Below are 16634 nucleotides of genomic sequence, written 5' to 3'. Positions count from 1 at the left end.
AACAACCTTTAAGCTCTTAACCCAGTCGGCAACTCCTCGGCTTGACTGGCCAATAAATCAATTACAGTGAAGGCAACAATGTATTCCTTCTTAGTAGCCATTTTTCAACCAAATAACGTACCTTAAAGATAGCTTGAAAGATCCTCTTCTCTCTTTCGATTGAGCTCAAGAAAGATCGTGAATGACTCGCTCGAGGAGTTAGCTGTGTAATTGTCTGGAGGAAAAGTAGCTCATCCAACCGATTATGTGAAAGCCTGTGTTTGAATTTCATCCATAAATTGGAAACTTGTCCTCGTTCGGTTTTTACTTTTTATTTTTTATTTTTGCAATAAGTTTATCAAATAACATGTCAAATTAACCGGTCAAACAACTCATGTTTTGGTCAACTCAACATGACCTATTTATAAATGGGTTATGCAAATCGGGTCGTGTCGTGCAAACCCGGCCAAGATGACTTGTTTATCAAACATGTCGTGTTTTGTCACCCGTTTATTTAAATGGGTCTTATTAGGTTGAAGGGTTTGATCAGTTTAAGTAAACATGTCGTGTTAGGGTTGACCCTTAACAGGTTGACGGGTCGACACAATCCCAACAAGCCAACCTAGATTGCTACATTTTGGTCTTCATTCGGTCCACTAGCTATAGGGAAAAGGTGGTAGGTGGAATGAGTGTAAATATGGTAATAAAATGAGGAGATTTGACTATGCTTTCACATGAATGGTGAATGACTCAATAAAGAAAATCAATAACCCTAATATGAAATGGATAATGCTATTTAGTAGATTGTTATATGACTGTCATACAACTTAATAACATGACAGTAAAAATTGATCATTCAATCAACATTTGTAAAAAAATAATAATAATTAAGAGTTAATTTTCAATGTTACACCATTTCAATTGTATGTCAGTCTAATACCCACTACAAAAAACATAACAATTAGTAAGGTGTTTACTGTGCATTACTTTCTAGCACGTTACAAATTAGTAGCGTGTCGATTTGTAACATGTTACTAAATATTTTAGTAACGTGTGAAATGAAACACGCTACGAATTTGTAACGTGTTATTTCTAACACGTTACCAATTCCATTAATATTATTTATGCTATTAACATTATATTAATAGTTCTATAATATATACTAAAATGATTTATTTAGATTTCATAATAATTTTGTTATATTTCATGATAAATAAACTAAAGTAGTTACCAATTGTTGCTCAAGTATAAATTATTTATTTTACTGCAGTACTACATAGTGATAGTTATCATATTGTAATGATATATATAGTTAAACTATTCAATGTTATTAACAAATAACATTGTGATTTCTTGTAATAATATTCTAGACTATATATATATATATATATATATATATAAGATTAGGAAAACACTAGTGTAATGATATATTTAAGATTAGCAAATATATATATATATTTGCTAGTGTTTTCCTAATCTTATATATATATAAAATAACCAATTAGTTTGTAAGATCCATATGTATATGGAGAAAATTTTATTTGAAAAAACATGTGATCTCAAGTGATTTTAAAAAACTCCTTATTCAATTCTTCAACCGCCCAATTTCTAGCTATGATTCACATTATATTTATAAGAAGAATATGTAAGTTTTGCTTGGTTGTTGTTGTTGTTGTTGTTTTTTTTTTTTTGGTGACAATTTGGTGTATTAATTGATCTTAAATAAAGAATTCTTAGATATTATGGTTAACATATACAATATATGTATATGTTGTCAATTGATTTAGAGATTTGGAAAAAAAAAAAAACACATCTTGAAACTAACACTCAGTTTTTAATATCTCTCGAATTAAAGTCTGCATTAATATCTACTCAAACTACAAGAAAAGTTTGCATGGTAACCAAAATGATAAAAATACCACTATAAAAAATTTAGGGAAAAATACATAAAATCAGAAAAAATATTAAAAATTTGGTAACCCATTTCAGCGAGTAATGGGTTACCACAAGTATATGACAATTTTATATATCCATTTGGAAGAAGTTTTTCCGACACAATTTTTTTAAAATAAAATCTGTCCAAAAAGAGTTTTTCCGATACTATATATATATATATTTTCTGACGCAATATAGTTTTCAGACACTATATATATATATATATATATATATATATGTTTTATTTTAAAATTCAAAATATGAAAATTGGTAATGTGCCACGTGTGGCACGTTACTAAATGGCTTTGATTTCACTAAATGGCTTTTTCCCCCAATTTCTCCTCCAGCAGCTTCTATCTTTTTCTTCCGCCTCCTCTGTTTTTCCTTCTTTTTCTTCTTCCTCCAGCGCGCCAGTACACTACCCCTCCCAAACAGCGATTTTTCTCTCTTCCTGCTCCGGCCGTTTGGTTCTCCTTCGGCGTTCCTCACTCTCCGGCGTTCTCTCTCTCTGCTTCTAGCTCCTCCCGTGCGCACATCGTACGCCCTCCTCTCTCCCTCAATCGGTCGTTTTTCTCTCTTCTACTCCGGCCGGCGATGTCTCCCTCCCGGCGGCCTCTGTGACTCCAATGGCGTCGAACCCAGGTAACTCTCCGACACTCTCTCCCTCTCCAATATACTGCAGGTATATATATATATATATATATATTTTGTTTGATTCTGATGGTGATTTCCGATATATATATATATATATATATATATATATATATAGTTTGATTTCTGATGGTATAATTAGTGTGGGTAGAACTGAAAAAAAAAAAAATTTGTGGGATAAATTAATTTTTTTGAGGGTCACCTATAAAAAAAAAAGGTTTTGGGAGATTATCCATCTGGTTGGTTGGGATTTTTTCCAGCAGTCTAATTTTTTTTTTTTGGGGCGTTGGGTGTTGGAGGTTTGCCAAACACTTCCTTTTTGTTTCACTCATCAACAATTTGTCACCTTGGTAAAGCCGCCCAAAGGAAAAATATGTTATTGATGTAAACTCTGGTTAGCCCAAGTCTTTTTGCTTCATACTGCCACCCGACTGAGATAACAACTGTCTTAGTGCATGCATTTCAATTATTCATGTATGATTCATGAACAGAACTTCTATAAATAATGCCTACAATACTCATGTAAGTTCTATGTCCCTACACCTAATGATAGAATAGCAAGTCTGAAAGCAATATTAGAGCCATGTAAAAATTTCTCACTGTGAATACATCTATAACTATTTGCTTCATCTTCCCCTTTACTGGAATTCAATTTATGCATTCTCTAACTTATTTATGAGATTTCCCCTGTTTTCAACATTCATTTCTTGTTCCCTGGCAATTGTTTGGACTTAGCAGGGTTTGTGGTCATGTTTTTAGTTTTTGCAAGAAACAAATGCATCTTCTTTGTATGGAGACTAAGAATTAAATCTACCAACATATGGATGCATAGGGAGAGTCTAATGAGTGTTGGTGGCACTTCCTTCATGGAATGGACCAAGTGCCATAATTCCAATGGAGTGTGATGGTTTGGAATTTTTATGACAGGTGGGGGCATTTTGTTGCTATCTGCTGCCATTGTTTTGAAATGTTTGGCTCTACCATTGATCAACAATCTCAGCCATGCTTGTTGAATTAGATCATCTTTTCGTAGAATTTCATTAATATTTGAGTTGAAAGATTTTTTATTGTCTTCTAGAGACAATTTTTACAGAGTCAACACTTAACAAGTTAGGAGTGAATTGGCCATATTTTGTCACTTGAATATGATGGGAAGGATTACTAGTGACCAATATTAGTATTGTTGTGAAAATTAATTAATGTAGCTCAAATGACAATATACTCGTTTTATAGAACATCCAGTAGGTACTCACCAATTTGTTTTGGGGAAAATATGATAGGATCCCTGACAATACACTAAAGACCTTAGTTTCTAATATTGCAAATTTAAGACCCGATTGATTGTTTGCTAATTGATTGTTGTTTAATCATTTGCAGTGAGTGCAGAGAAGTAGACCTGTCATGATGGTGTTTACGAGATTTTTTGTTGGGGTGTTTGTACGTAATGTATTCGCGAATCACTTAAGTTGTATTTCTTATGTTTATTAAGTTGTATTAAAACATATATGTTTTATTAAGTTGTATCATTTCTTATGTTTTATTAAGTTGTATTTCTTATGTTTATTAAGTTGTATTATTTCTTATGTGTATTCGCGAATTTTTTGTTTATTAAGTTGTTCATGTATATATATATATGTAGTAGGAATTATTTGTTTATTAAGTTGGAATTATGTATATATATAGTCACAATTTTTTGTTTATTAAGTAGTTCAGGTCTATATATATAGTTGGATACGACTTAATTAAGAAATGTATATATGTTGATCATAGCATTTGATATATGTTGGGAAATTGATATATGTTGAGAAATGGATATTCGTTTGTTGAGAAATGTATGTTGATGTTATCATGTATACAAACAAACAAATTTCTGAGAAATTTATTAAAATTTTTTTTTTCCCTACACAAATTATGACAAATAATACAAAAGGATTAGTAACGTGTCAGTTTTGACACGTTACTAATTTCACAAAAGGATTAGCAACGTGTCATTTTTAAAACGTTACTAATTAGTAACATGTTAAGTAACATGTTAAGAATGACACGTTACTAAATAGTAACGTGTCAATATTGGCACGTTACTAAGCCTTTTGTAACATGTTAATACTGCCACGTTACTAAAAGTATTAGTAACGTGCCAATATTGCCACGTTACTAAGCCTTTTGTAACGTGTCAGTAAACTGGATTTAGCAACATCCAATTTATTAACACACCAAACACGCTACTATACACACGTTACTAACATTTAGTAACGTGTCAATTTTGGTACGTTACTAAATAGTAACGTGTCAATATTGGCACGTTACTAAGCCTTTTGTAACGTGTCAGTAAACTGGATTTAGCAACATCCAATTTATTAACACACCAGACACGTTACTACACACACGTTACTAACATTTAGTAACATGTCAACCTTATTAACACGTCAACCTTATTAACACGTTACTAACCTCCTGTACCTAATCCTACAATTTTTTGTAGGGGTGCAAAGGCGGTTACGGTTAGCGGTTAGTGGCAATAACCGCTAACCGTAACCGCCCTAGCGGTTAGTAAATTTCACTAACCGCAACCGCTAACCGCTTAGCGGTTAACGGTTAGCGGTTAGCGGCCGGTTAGCGGTTAGTGAAATAGATAACCGCCCGCTAACCGCTTTTTTAAAATTGGACTTTTTTTTTGGGTTTTTTTTTTACCCTCATTTTTTTTCTTGTATTTTTAATATCTTCTTGGGCCCAATTGCTATAAAAAGAGCCCATATTGAAAAATCAAAAATATTTGACCAAAAATTTACAGTTACTTGTACTTAAAAAAAATTTCCTTAAATATTAAATCTCGTTAACTTTTTTTTTTAAAAAAAAAAAGAAAAAAAATCAACACAATATACAAAAAAAAGTTCAGAATTCAGATAACTGTCACAACATATAAAAAAAAAATATAAAAAAAGTTCAACACAAAACATATAAAATAAGTTCAAATAAAACATTAAATGATACAAATAAAACATTAAAACTTCATCAATCCTCTCATTTGGTCCTCTAGCAAATCTTGTGGACATCAAAAGAAGAAAAGTTATAATATTAAACATAATAATATTAAGGCACAAGCATGTACACATATCAAAACGTGCTTAATATAATTGTATTGTAATTAAAATACTATGACAATTCAAAAAATAATAACCTTCGTTACTAACAAACCTCTAGGCAAAAGATGAAGCAGCACTTGAACTTGAAGGTTGAATCACATCTATGAATAAATAATTAGAATAAATTAATAAATAATGAAAACTAAATGAAGTTGCAAATAACTAATTTATAAACATTTACCTAGCTCATCAAATTCTGCCAAAAACACCTCCAACTCGGCATTGCTTAGGCGGTTCTTTATCCAGTCGTGTGTGCAAATCAAGGCTTCAGCGGTAAGTGGAGACAATGAACTCCTAAAGCAATCCAATACACGTCCACCGGTGCTAAATGCGGATTCAGAAGCAACAGTGGAAATAGGAATGGCAAATACATCACGAGCTATCTCTGCGAGGGTAGGGTATTTGGACGCATTAACCTTCCACCAACCTAAAATATCAAAATCTTTTATTGTTTTTTCACACTCATCCAATGAATACCGATCAAACTCCGATTTACATGCCAAATCATCCTCTTCCTCAAGGTCTCATTAAATTATATCATATGATTCATATGATTAATTATTTAAATTCTTATCATATTTACTTATAATCTTTTTTCTTTGAATTGAACTTAATATCTAATGGTAAATGGTAATGTTCAAACTCCTAAATCCTAAATTCCTAAAGTATCTAATAATGCTTTAATTAAATTGTAGACTTGTAGTTATAAGTAATATATTGTTTAATTCAATTGAATCAATTGTGATTATCATTGTACATGATCAAGTGATTATATGATATATAATCACTTGATCAAGTGATTATATGATATAATGATCAAGTGACCTTAATACTCAAATGATTGTGATTTAATGATCAAGTGATTATATGATATAATCATATAAATTATAATGATAATATATTAATACTCAAATTGTGATTTAATTAATTTAAAAAAAAATTGTGATTTAATGATTAAGTGATTATGTTATATGTATAAATATTTTTATAATTATAATTATAAAAATATATTATATAAAAAGGCGGTTAGCGGTTAGCGGTTACGGTTAGTAGACCCATTAACCGCTAACCGCTAACCGCTAGGCGGTTATGGCGGTTAGGCGGTTAGCGGTTAATGCGGTTAGACGGTTAGGCGGTTAGGCGGTTGGCGGTTATAGCGGTTAGCGGTTAGCGGGCGGTTTTTAACCGCCCGCCTTTGCACCCCTAATTTTTTGTAGTGACCATGAATATGGAGAAGAATGTGGGCTGAAACTAGAATATTGGGTGCGGACAACACAAAAATCTGAGAGTGAGCTTGGCCTTTGGAACTGTTAATGAAACTGATGATGATCCTACGTGGCAAGAGAGAAATGATGTGAGCTCAGATGAGTTAGGTTGCTAGTCGGTGGACGGCAGTAGAGGGATGCGGGCGATAGTGGCCGGATGACCGTAGTCAGAGGTAGTGGCCTGTAACAAGATCAGTCATTTTGGAGTTTCCGTAGTCAGAGGTAGTGGCCTGTAACAAGATCAGTCATTTTGGAGTAACAAACTCCAGATGCACAAGTCTCTATTACAAGATAAAACCATAAAGGGATAGGGAGATAAAAACCCAAATATAACAACAAAAACCTAAAAACAAAACAAGTAAAACATAAATACAATAATAGAACCCAACAACACCAACACTGACCGAGAGAACAAGAAGCGAATGGCACACGGAGGATGCTGACGGGTGTGTGATACCCACATGCTAGTGCACCAAACATTCCCTTTTCCTGGCCTCCCTTTTTCATTTTAAGATTATATATGCAATATATATTTCTATATATATAGTTTTCAATTTTTTTTTTTCTAAGCTAAAAGGGAATAGTTCTCACTTTTTTAGGTAGTGGAAAGGAACAGAGTAAAGTCTAGAACAAATCCTAAGATGCATTGGTCAACATGCTCATCCATCCCCCTCCCTCCTTCCTTTCTATTGAGCCATGGCTTTTTGCTCCTCTCTTGTGTCACCGAAACATCCATTCATCAAACTCTTCCTCTTATTAGCCACCATCATGAGGGGCGGGGTTGGACAGTCCTACACGTCAGTCTTTATCTTCGGAGACTCACTGGCCGACACCGGAAATATATTCTTCCTTGCTCCATCTTTCCACTCTCTCTTCCCTCCGTACGGGGAGACATACTTCCACCACCCCACCGGACGCTGCTGCAATGGCCGTATAATCACAGACTTCATTGGTAGGCATTCATGTGTACCCTTCATGCAGCTGGTTTAATCTTTTTCATTAATTCTACATATATACCATATATATCACTTATATTGTTCATGTTCTTTATAATGTCCTTCAATGGGCAGCTGAATCTCTGGGACTCCCATCGGTACGGCCATATCTTGGGATGAATAATACAAGTATTGAAGAGGGTGTGAATTTTGCTGTTGTGGGAGCAACGGCATTGGACGCAGCTTTCTTTGAGGAAAGGGGAATTAACGCATTTACAAACTGCTCTCTAAGTGTTCAGTTGGATTGGTTCAAGCAAATCCTTCCAGCTTTCTGCAACACATCTTCAAGTAAGTTTCTTTTTTCTTCTTCCACCCTTCCCTTTTTATAATCATCTCCAGCTCCAGCGAGTCATTGTTGGAGATTAAAATAGGAGAAACTTCATAAAACGTCCCTAAACTGTTACTCGTTTTGACATTATTTTTCAAAGTTTAAAAATACAAGGTATCAATGTTCAATTTCTTTCAATTTCTCCCATTCGATTATAGTTTTCTGTTAAATTTTGTCAAAATTTCCAAAAATACCAATGTATTTTTTTTTTTTTTTTTTTTTTTTTAAAAAATATGAATCTTTACAATTTGGAAAAACTTCAGTTCCTGTGAAATGTCATCACTTTTGGAATGTCTTCATTAAAGTTCAATTTCTATGAATTTAGTGTATCAATCTTTTAATTTTTTGCAATGTCACCCTCCTTTAACTTTTCCCAAAATAGCTCCATTTGTATTAGAAAAAAAAAAAAGAAAAAAAATTGCAAAAATTAAGTTGTTGGTCCGAATTTTACGGTATTTGCAAAAATACCCATGTTTCATGACTTTTATGATCATGTCCTTAACCTTTTAAAAGTGTTAATTTATAATTACTATTTTTCAGAAGTTTGCAATATCAATTATCTTTTCAAAATTTAGCGTTAAATCCTAACGGAAGAAGTGAAATCTCCAAAACACCCATGAGATGTTTATAAAATTACAAAAATACATTAAATTTGAATAGAGTATTTTGTAGGAGTGTCAACCAGGTCCCGGTTCTTGGTTATTGGCCAAAATCGGGAACCGGAATCGGGGTACTCGATTTTTTAATTTTGAAAAACCGGAGCTGGAACCGGGTACTCGGTTACCCGGTTATACAATAACCGGCTAGTTCCTGTTAGTACCCGGTTATCCGAACCAGGTAACTGGTTTTTATTATTTTATTATTTTTTATTATTATTATTTTTTTAAAAAAATCATTTTGGGCTTATTTTAGGTATTGGGCCTAATTTTTGAGCTTATTTGAAGTATTAGGTCTAATTTTAGGTTTTTTATCCCAATAAGTTGGACTTTGTTATGATTGTTCAAATATATATATATATATATAAAATCGCAAAAAATCATTGTTTTCGGCTTTTAGGGCCTAAAAAATTAAAAATCCAATGTTTAAAAATGTCCTAAAACTTCATTGTTTAAAAATGTCCTTAAAATCAAATGTTTATAAATGCCATAAAAATTCAATATTTAAAAATGCCCTAAAAAAATTAAAAATTAAAAAAAAGAAAATATTATTTTATATATATACCTGGTTACCCGGTTATTCAGTTCTAACCGGGTGCCAAAAACCGAAACCGAAACCAAAGCCAGAATCGGTTACCCAGTTATCCAGTTCCAACCGGTTTCAAAACTGGTTTTCTAGTTTCCCAGTTGGTACCTGTTTTTTTTTACACCCCTTGTATTGTGGGGATTTTACTTCCTCAGTTTACAAACTTTCGAGAGATAATAATCCTAAATTGACATTTTTTAAAATTTAAGAATATGATATAACAATGACATAAAATCCAAGATGGGTATCTTAAAATATTTTGAATATTATCCACATGAGAAGTATGGGGCGTTACACATCCCAAATTTTCTTCCTAAATGATGTGTTAACATCTCATGAGATTTATTATTTTGAAAAATATGTCACCAACTCATGGGATGGTGGCACATCATTTGAAAACCAACTTTTAGAACAAAAATTTGAGACATTTAGCATTTCTCTATCCACATAAGGCAATTAGACGGTAGGAACTTCATGTATTCCTTCAAATTAAACTGAGACATAATCTGACTGAACCCCATAAAAATATTAATAAGATCCAAAACGACTAAAACTAATAGAATTAAAAATTCCAATTCAAAAAGTCCAATTCTTACCCAACTACATATCCGGTTTAAAAAAAGTTTTCTCGAAAAAAACAAAAGCAGCTCCACTCATTATCTTGTCATGCCTTATTGATTTCACGGACTTGGTGGTATTTAAAGAGAAAACCAACATCCACCCCGTGCGACGGTATACTTTGAATGGCCGGTGGGCCGGTGGGCCTTCTTACTTAAATTTCAACGACGCCAACTGAAGGTCAAGCAAGAATAAGAGGTCCAGTTGTCCAGTGATTTTGACTGCATGGATGGTGTGATTGATTTCAAATTTTCAAGTGATTTTTAACAAAGCATATGATGCTCTTGGCCTGATTCATCGACCATCTTTTATTTATTTATTTTCATATTGGTCAATCTCATATGTTACACGTGTGAAGTGCTTTTCATATTTTTCACCTTACAAAAAGTTTTTTTTTTTTTCTTTTCTTCGTATTTGTTTTAAATGAGGGGGGCAAACTGAAACCAAAACTTCAAAATATAGTATGAGTTGTAATTTGTTAAAATTAATGAGGTAAATTTACAAGGACAAAATGTAATTTATTTTTGCATATGAAATATGCATGATCTTGGTTAATTAGTTATAATATTTATAATGTGATGATGATTTACAGAATGCAAAGAGAAGTTTGAAAGATCTCTATTTCACATGGGAGAGATTGGAGGCAACGACTACAATAATCCACTCTTACATCTTAGAAGCATAGAAGAGGTTAAGACATTCGTGCCCCTAGTGATTAAAGCAATCGCTTCTGCCATTAAGGTAACAATTATGGTTAATTTATGGATCCCATCAAATATATATGCAGGCTAGGGGCGGAATTAATAAAATTTTGTTTGGGGTGACTGAAACTAAAAACAAGAATTACTTTCTTGTGAATCAAGTTGCTTACTATATATATTAATATGACATCGTGAAACAGATGGAGTTTATGGTATGAAATAATAGGAACATGTAACATTTTGGTGACATTGCTCGCACCAAATACCTTGTGCACATTAGCAAACTTCTGGGGTTCGTCTGCTGGCACTCTCCTTCTTTGTGCCACGTGTCCCTTTCTAGGGCAAACAAAATCCCAAAAGACCAGTTTTCCTTAATCTCTAACCCTTAAGTTTCTTGTCCTTATCTTTTTTAGGACACTTTCTCAAACCAAAAGAGAAAAGGCTTATATTCATAATAATATAATAATAATAATAATAATAATAATAATAATTCTAGAGGTAAATACATTTTTCCTTTATGAATTACCATGCATTTTCAATATGGTCACATGAGTTGACGTGTTTGTCACTCAGCCGCATCGAACTACTATTTACAAACGAAAAACCCCTACCTTTAGGGAATTTTGATAAATCAAATGAATATTTCTCTTTAGATGTTAAATCTTAGTAAATGACACAAATACCCTAAAAAATATATATATATATATAAACATTAAAAACTTAGAAAAAATAAAATTAAAAATTAAAATAACAATTAAATAAAAACTAAAAAACTTAAACTTTAATTTTTTTTTTTTTTTAAAAAAAAAACTTGACTCAGGGGGTGGTGGCCAGACCAGCCCCCAAGCCCATGGGGGTGGATCAGCTAGCCCAAAAAAATCCATTGGGGTGGCCGCACGCCATGGAGTGGATTGGCTACTCCCAAATCCCATTGGGGAGTTCGAGCCACCCTCAAATCACACGGGGGTGGATTGACCATCCCCGAATCCCATAGGGGGGTGCCGGACAACCCCCAAAATTTATTTATTTATGTGCCTCTTTTGAAATTTTCTTTCATTATTTTATTTGTTTAAGGGTATAATTATTTGATGTAAATTTTGTTTATATAATTATGATATTTACGTCATTTCAAGTTTTCTAATGAGATTGGCCAACGAAATGAGAGTTTGTGTAAGTAAATGTTCGTTAGTTCATAGTGTAGTATTGAAAATGTGTCGGCTACAAGCAAGCACCTAGCATTTGGTGAATGGAATGTTAGGGATACCTAGACTTGCAAAATGTAAATGCACTAGGATGTTGCTTTCGTATTTTCTATATATATATATACCACTTTTGAAGAGAATTTCTTTCATCATCAAAACATTTGCGTTGCAGGAGTTGATTGATCTAGGGGCAGTGACTTTCATGGTGCCCGGGACCACGCCAATTGGATGTTCTCCAGCCTTCCTAACATATTATGAGACTGCAGATAAGGAAGAATATGACCCTGGAACGGGCTGTCTGACGTGGTTAAACAAGTTTTCTGAGTACCACAATGAGGAGCTTCAGAAAGAACTAACTAGGATTCAAGCACTGTATCCTCATACCAATATCATCTACGCCGATTATTACAATGCTGCAATGCATTTGTATCGGTCCCCAACCCAATATGGTAACTCCAGCACTTTCCTAATAATTAATTTGCGTTATTTTGCACCTTTGTTGACAACATATATAGCTTGAAATTGCATATATAAGTTAGAGAAAAATTCACTTTACCCCCCCTGAAGTTTCAGGTGTTTTTCAATTTGAACCCCAAAGTTTAAAAATTGGCAATGTACCTCCTTAATGTTTCAAAAATTTTAAATTTAAACATTCAATTACTAATTTCCATCAAATTGGACAGAAATCTATGAAATTACATAATTACCCTCAAGCTTTTTATTTTTATTTTTATTTTTATTTATTTTTTAATTTCCGTCCAATTTAACGGAAATTAGTAACAGAAGGTTTAAATTAAATTTTTTTTGAAACATTAGGGGGTTCATTGCCACTTTTTAAACTTTGTGGTTCAAATTGAAAAACTCTTGAAACTTTAGGGGGGTAAAGTGAATTTCCCCCTATAAGTTATTAGTAGCTAGCACTTGTTAGAGATTAATGGACAATAGAAGGGTAGGAAAAATGCATGTCAAATATACAGCTTGTTAATTTAAAGAGCCTCTCTCTGAGTGAAATCTTTTTTTTAACCCACCTCTCCGGTGAGGTGTTCCCACCGCCTTGTGCAGCTTTTCTGGGGAGAAGGGATGGGCTTTGCTTTCTCCCTAGTGGAGCCAAAAATTTATAATTGTAGAGGCCATATTAAAAATATAATAAACTCAACTAGAATCTTAGGTTCCAACAACTAGAATCTTAGAATGATGTTCTTTAGCTGCAATCCTTAGAGATTTAAGAAGGCACTCTTTGAGATTTGGAGTTTCCTCATTAAAATCCAATGGTATATTACTTTTTGGAATGCCAACTTCTTTTCTTTTGAATAAATAATTTTTAATTTTAACGTTGTGATTCATGAACCTAAATTTTTGAAGTTAAATTATAATTACATAAGAGATAACCAAATTGATAAATAATCATAGAGTAGAAACAAACATATATATATATATATATATAATCATGCAATAAATTATATACAGCTAAAGTGTTTAATTTTTGCTCTGACTATGAACACTTCCCAACTTTTTTTTAAACATATATTTCTTGAAATTTTCTACAAGCTAATTTTGTATAAATCTTATAATATTCTCTAAGAAGCAAATAATGCTTGATGGCTGATGCAACCAAAACAAATATTATATTTGCCTTATTTACTTAATAGAGAAAAGAAAATGGTTACCAATAATTCAATAAAAAGCTTTAGAGTGATTAAAAATAAAAAAGACACTCATTTTCAAAAGAGTTAGCAAGCCTCTCTTTCAATTTTTTATTTTTTGTTTTTTTGTTTTTTAATGACAAATATATAGGAGCCATTTTCAAAATTTTTCTTATAAAAAAGAAAAATTAAAAAGCTTGTGGGGGCCATAGCCCCCAAAGGCCACAATGTGGCTCCGCCACTGCTCCCACCACCCCTCTTCCTCTCCGCCTTGTGCAGTGTTTTTTTTCATGCTTTCTACCTTTTCCCGGTTAGGTTTTCCCACCATCTTAATTCTGTGGCTTTTCTGGGGAGAAGAGATGGGCTTTGCTTCTCCCTCCTCCCCTCTTCCTCTTCGCCTTGTGCGGTGTTTTTCCTCCTCCTTTCCACCCCTTCCCCTCCTTTGTTTATGTTCTTGCTTTGTTGTTTAAAAGATAACTTGTTAATTTATCGTGGATGGTAGTCATATATAAAAAAGATTACGTTTCTCACTTTTAAACATCAACGACCTAAGTGTCGTTATTACTTAGTACTATCAACAATTTAAAGGTTATCAATGACGACAACAAAATGTCATCAAGAATAAGAAGTTTTCAGTGACGACATTTCAGTTGTTGCTACGTACTAAAGTGGTCACTAAAGACCAAAATTCTATCTCTCTCTCTTGTGGGAATTATAATATTTATTGTGAGAAGAATGCATAAGTCTTAAAGTGGGTTCACAAAGAAAAAAAAATCATTTATTAATATAAGTTCGGACACGGTCTTCCTTCAGAATAGATTGGAATAAATTTCTTCAATCCACTTTAAAGGAAAACTTTATTCTATCAAGTGCTAAATTAATTAATTTTTCATTATGGCTAATTAGAAAAATCTTGCATTAATTAGTCACAATAGATTCTATAATATCAAAAAGGTTGGATACTAATTATACCAACTACATGTCCATCGCAGGGTTTACCGGAGGAACACTTACGGCATGCTGCGGAGTGGGTGGTCCATACAATTACAACGCATCAGCGCAATGTGGCACCAGTTCATTGGTGCGTGCTTGTGATGACCCTTCACAGTATGTTAGCTGGGATGGCAAGTTCTTAACAGAAGCCGCATATAGATTGATTGCCAATGCTATTCTAGAAGAAACATATATACATCATTCCTCAAGTTAGTAGTAGTACTACTAGTACTTGTGAATTATTTCCCAAAATGTGACATTAATTTTATGTGTTCCTTCGTATGATTTGTTGGCTTATAATTTGGATGACATTCTTGGCAGACTATGCTTTAGATTATTGAAACTTTTCCACTAAAGTTGTTTTGTTTTCTGACTCCTTAGGGTTTTACATAGAGGTGGGAAGATTAACTATTTACTGCTTACCAACTGCAATCGAACCGACCCTAACCTCCTATTGCCAGAAGTCGGTTGGCATTCGGTTAAGAATTTTTATACTGACACCTGTTCGGTTCGGTTATTCAGTATAAATATTTTTTTGTCAGTTAACCGAATTAACCGATAATAAATATAATTTACCAATAATAAATATTCCAAGACCAATTTATTAGTAGAAGTGTAGAACATATGTATAGTGGACTCTTATTGTGTTAATTAATAGGCTCATTTAAAATTTGTTTGGTTCAATAAACTATTTTAGCCCAAAAAAAAAAACAATTGCTAGTGATGACCCTTCCAAAACAATTAATTTTTTGCCCAATTAAAAAAGCCCCCCTAAAACCCCACCAGGCACCCCCCCTAAAACCCCCCTTGGCTCCGCCACTGCCTGTAATTGACATGTAGTTGGTATAATTAGTATCAAAACTTTTTGATATTATAGAGTCTATTGCAACTAATTCAAGCAGAGTTTTCTAATTAGCAATAATTCTTAAACCCAAAAAATTAATTAATTTAGGACCTGATATAACAAAGTTTTCATTTAAAGTGGGTTGAATAAATTATTCTAATCCATTCTGATCAAGGAAGTCTGTGTCTGAACTTATATTAATAAATTATTTTCTTTATTTTCTTTTTTCTTTGCGAACTCACTTTAAGACTTATATATTCTTCTCAAGATAAATATTATAATTCCCACAAGAGAGAGAATTTTGGTCTTTAGTGACCACTTTAGTCGCAATGACTGAAATGTCGTTGCTAAAAACTTCTCATCCCCAACGACATTTTGTTGTTGTCATTGATAACCTAAAATTTTTTTATAGTACTAATAACGACACTGAGGTCATTGACGTTTGAAAGTGAGAAACGTAATCATTTTTATGTATGTATACCATGGTCCATGATAAATTAACAAGCTATCTTCTAAACAACAAAGCAACAACGAGAACAAAGGAGGGGGAAGAGGCAGAAAGGAGGAGGAAAACACAAGGCAGAGAGGAAAATGGGAGGAGGGAGAAAGCAAAGCCCATCCCTTCTCCCTAGAAAAGCCACACTAGGCAGTGGGAAAACCTCATAGGGAAGAGGTGGAAAGGAGAGGAAAAAACACCGCACAAGGTGGAGAGGAAGAGGGAAGGTGGGAATAAGCAAAGCACATCCCTTCTACCCAAAAAAGCCGCACAAGGCGGTGGGAAAACTTCACGGGAGAGGTGGGTTAAAAAAAAGATTTCCGAGAAGCACTTCAAATTAACAAGTTATATGTCTGATATGCATTTTTCCTATAATGTTTTTCTCCCTTCTCTTAGTCCTCTATAGGATTTCTACTCTTACGAGACAAAATCCTTCTGTGTAAGATCCTCATATATCTCCAACAATGGTATCAGAGCTCTAGAAACAATGGACAAAGGGAAACAAAAAATTGAAGAACAATCTGCAGAAGAATCCACACAATCTAAAGATCATCAAACTTTCATACGATAGATCATCCAAACCATCAATAAACAAGTAG

The 16634-nt window shown here is 33.3% G+C and overlaps 1 protein-coding gene and 1 long non-coding RNA gene across 2 annotated transcripts; both read left to right on the top strand.

The window, feature by feature from the left end:
• Positions 1-2265: 2265 nt before the first annotated feature.
• Positions 2266-4109, top strand: LOC132172804 (uncharacterized). The gene is made up of 2 exons (XR_009439186.1): positions 2266-2556; positions 3943-4109. It is a non-coding gene; the product is annotated as an uncharacterized LOC132172804 (long non-coding RNA).
• A 3526-nt stretch (positions 4110-7635) lies between these two features.
• On the top strand, positions 7636-15007 carry LOC132171820 (GDSL esterase/lipase At1g28580-like). Its single transcript, XM_059583223.1, has 5 exons — positions 7636-7925; positions 8044-8256; positions 10749-10897; positions 12232-12508; positions 14695-15007. The coding sequence occupies exons 1-5, from the start codon at positions 7670-7672 to the stop codon at positions 14907-14909; spliced, it is 1110 nt and encodes a 369-aa protein (XP_059439206.1). The 5' UTR covers positions 7636-7669; the 3' UTR covers positions 14910-15007.
• Positions 15008-16634: the final 1627 nt, after the last annotated feature.

This window comes from Corylus avellana, chromosome ca2 (genome assembly GCF_901000735.1).
Source record: "Corylus avellana chromosome ca2, CavTom2PMs-1.0".
In the NCBI taxonomy this organism is placed as follows: Eukaryota; Viridiplantae; Streptophyta; class Magnoliopsida; order Fagales; family Betulaceae; genus Corylus; species Corylus avellana.
This window is presented reverse-complemented; position numbering and strand designations above follow the sequence as displayed.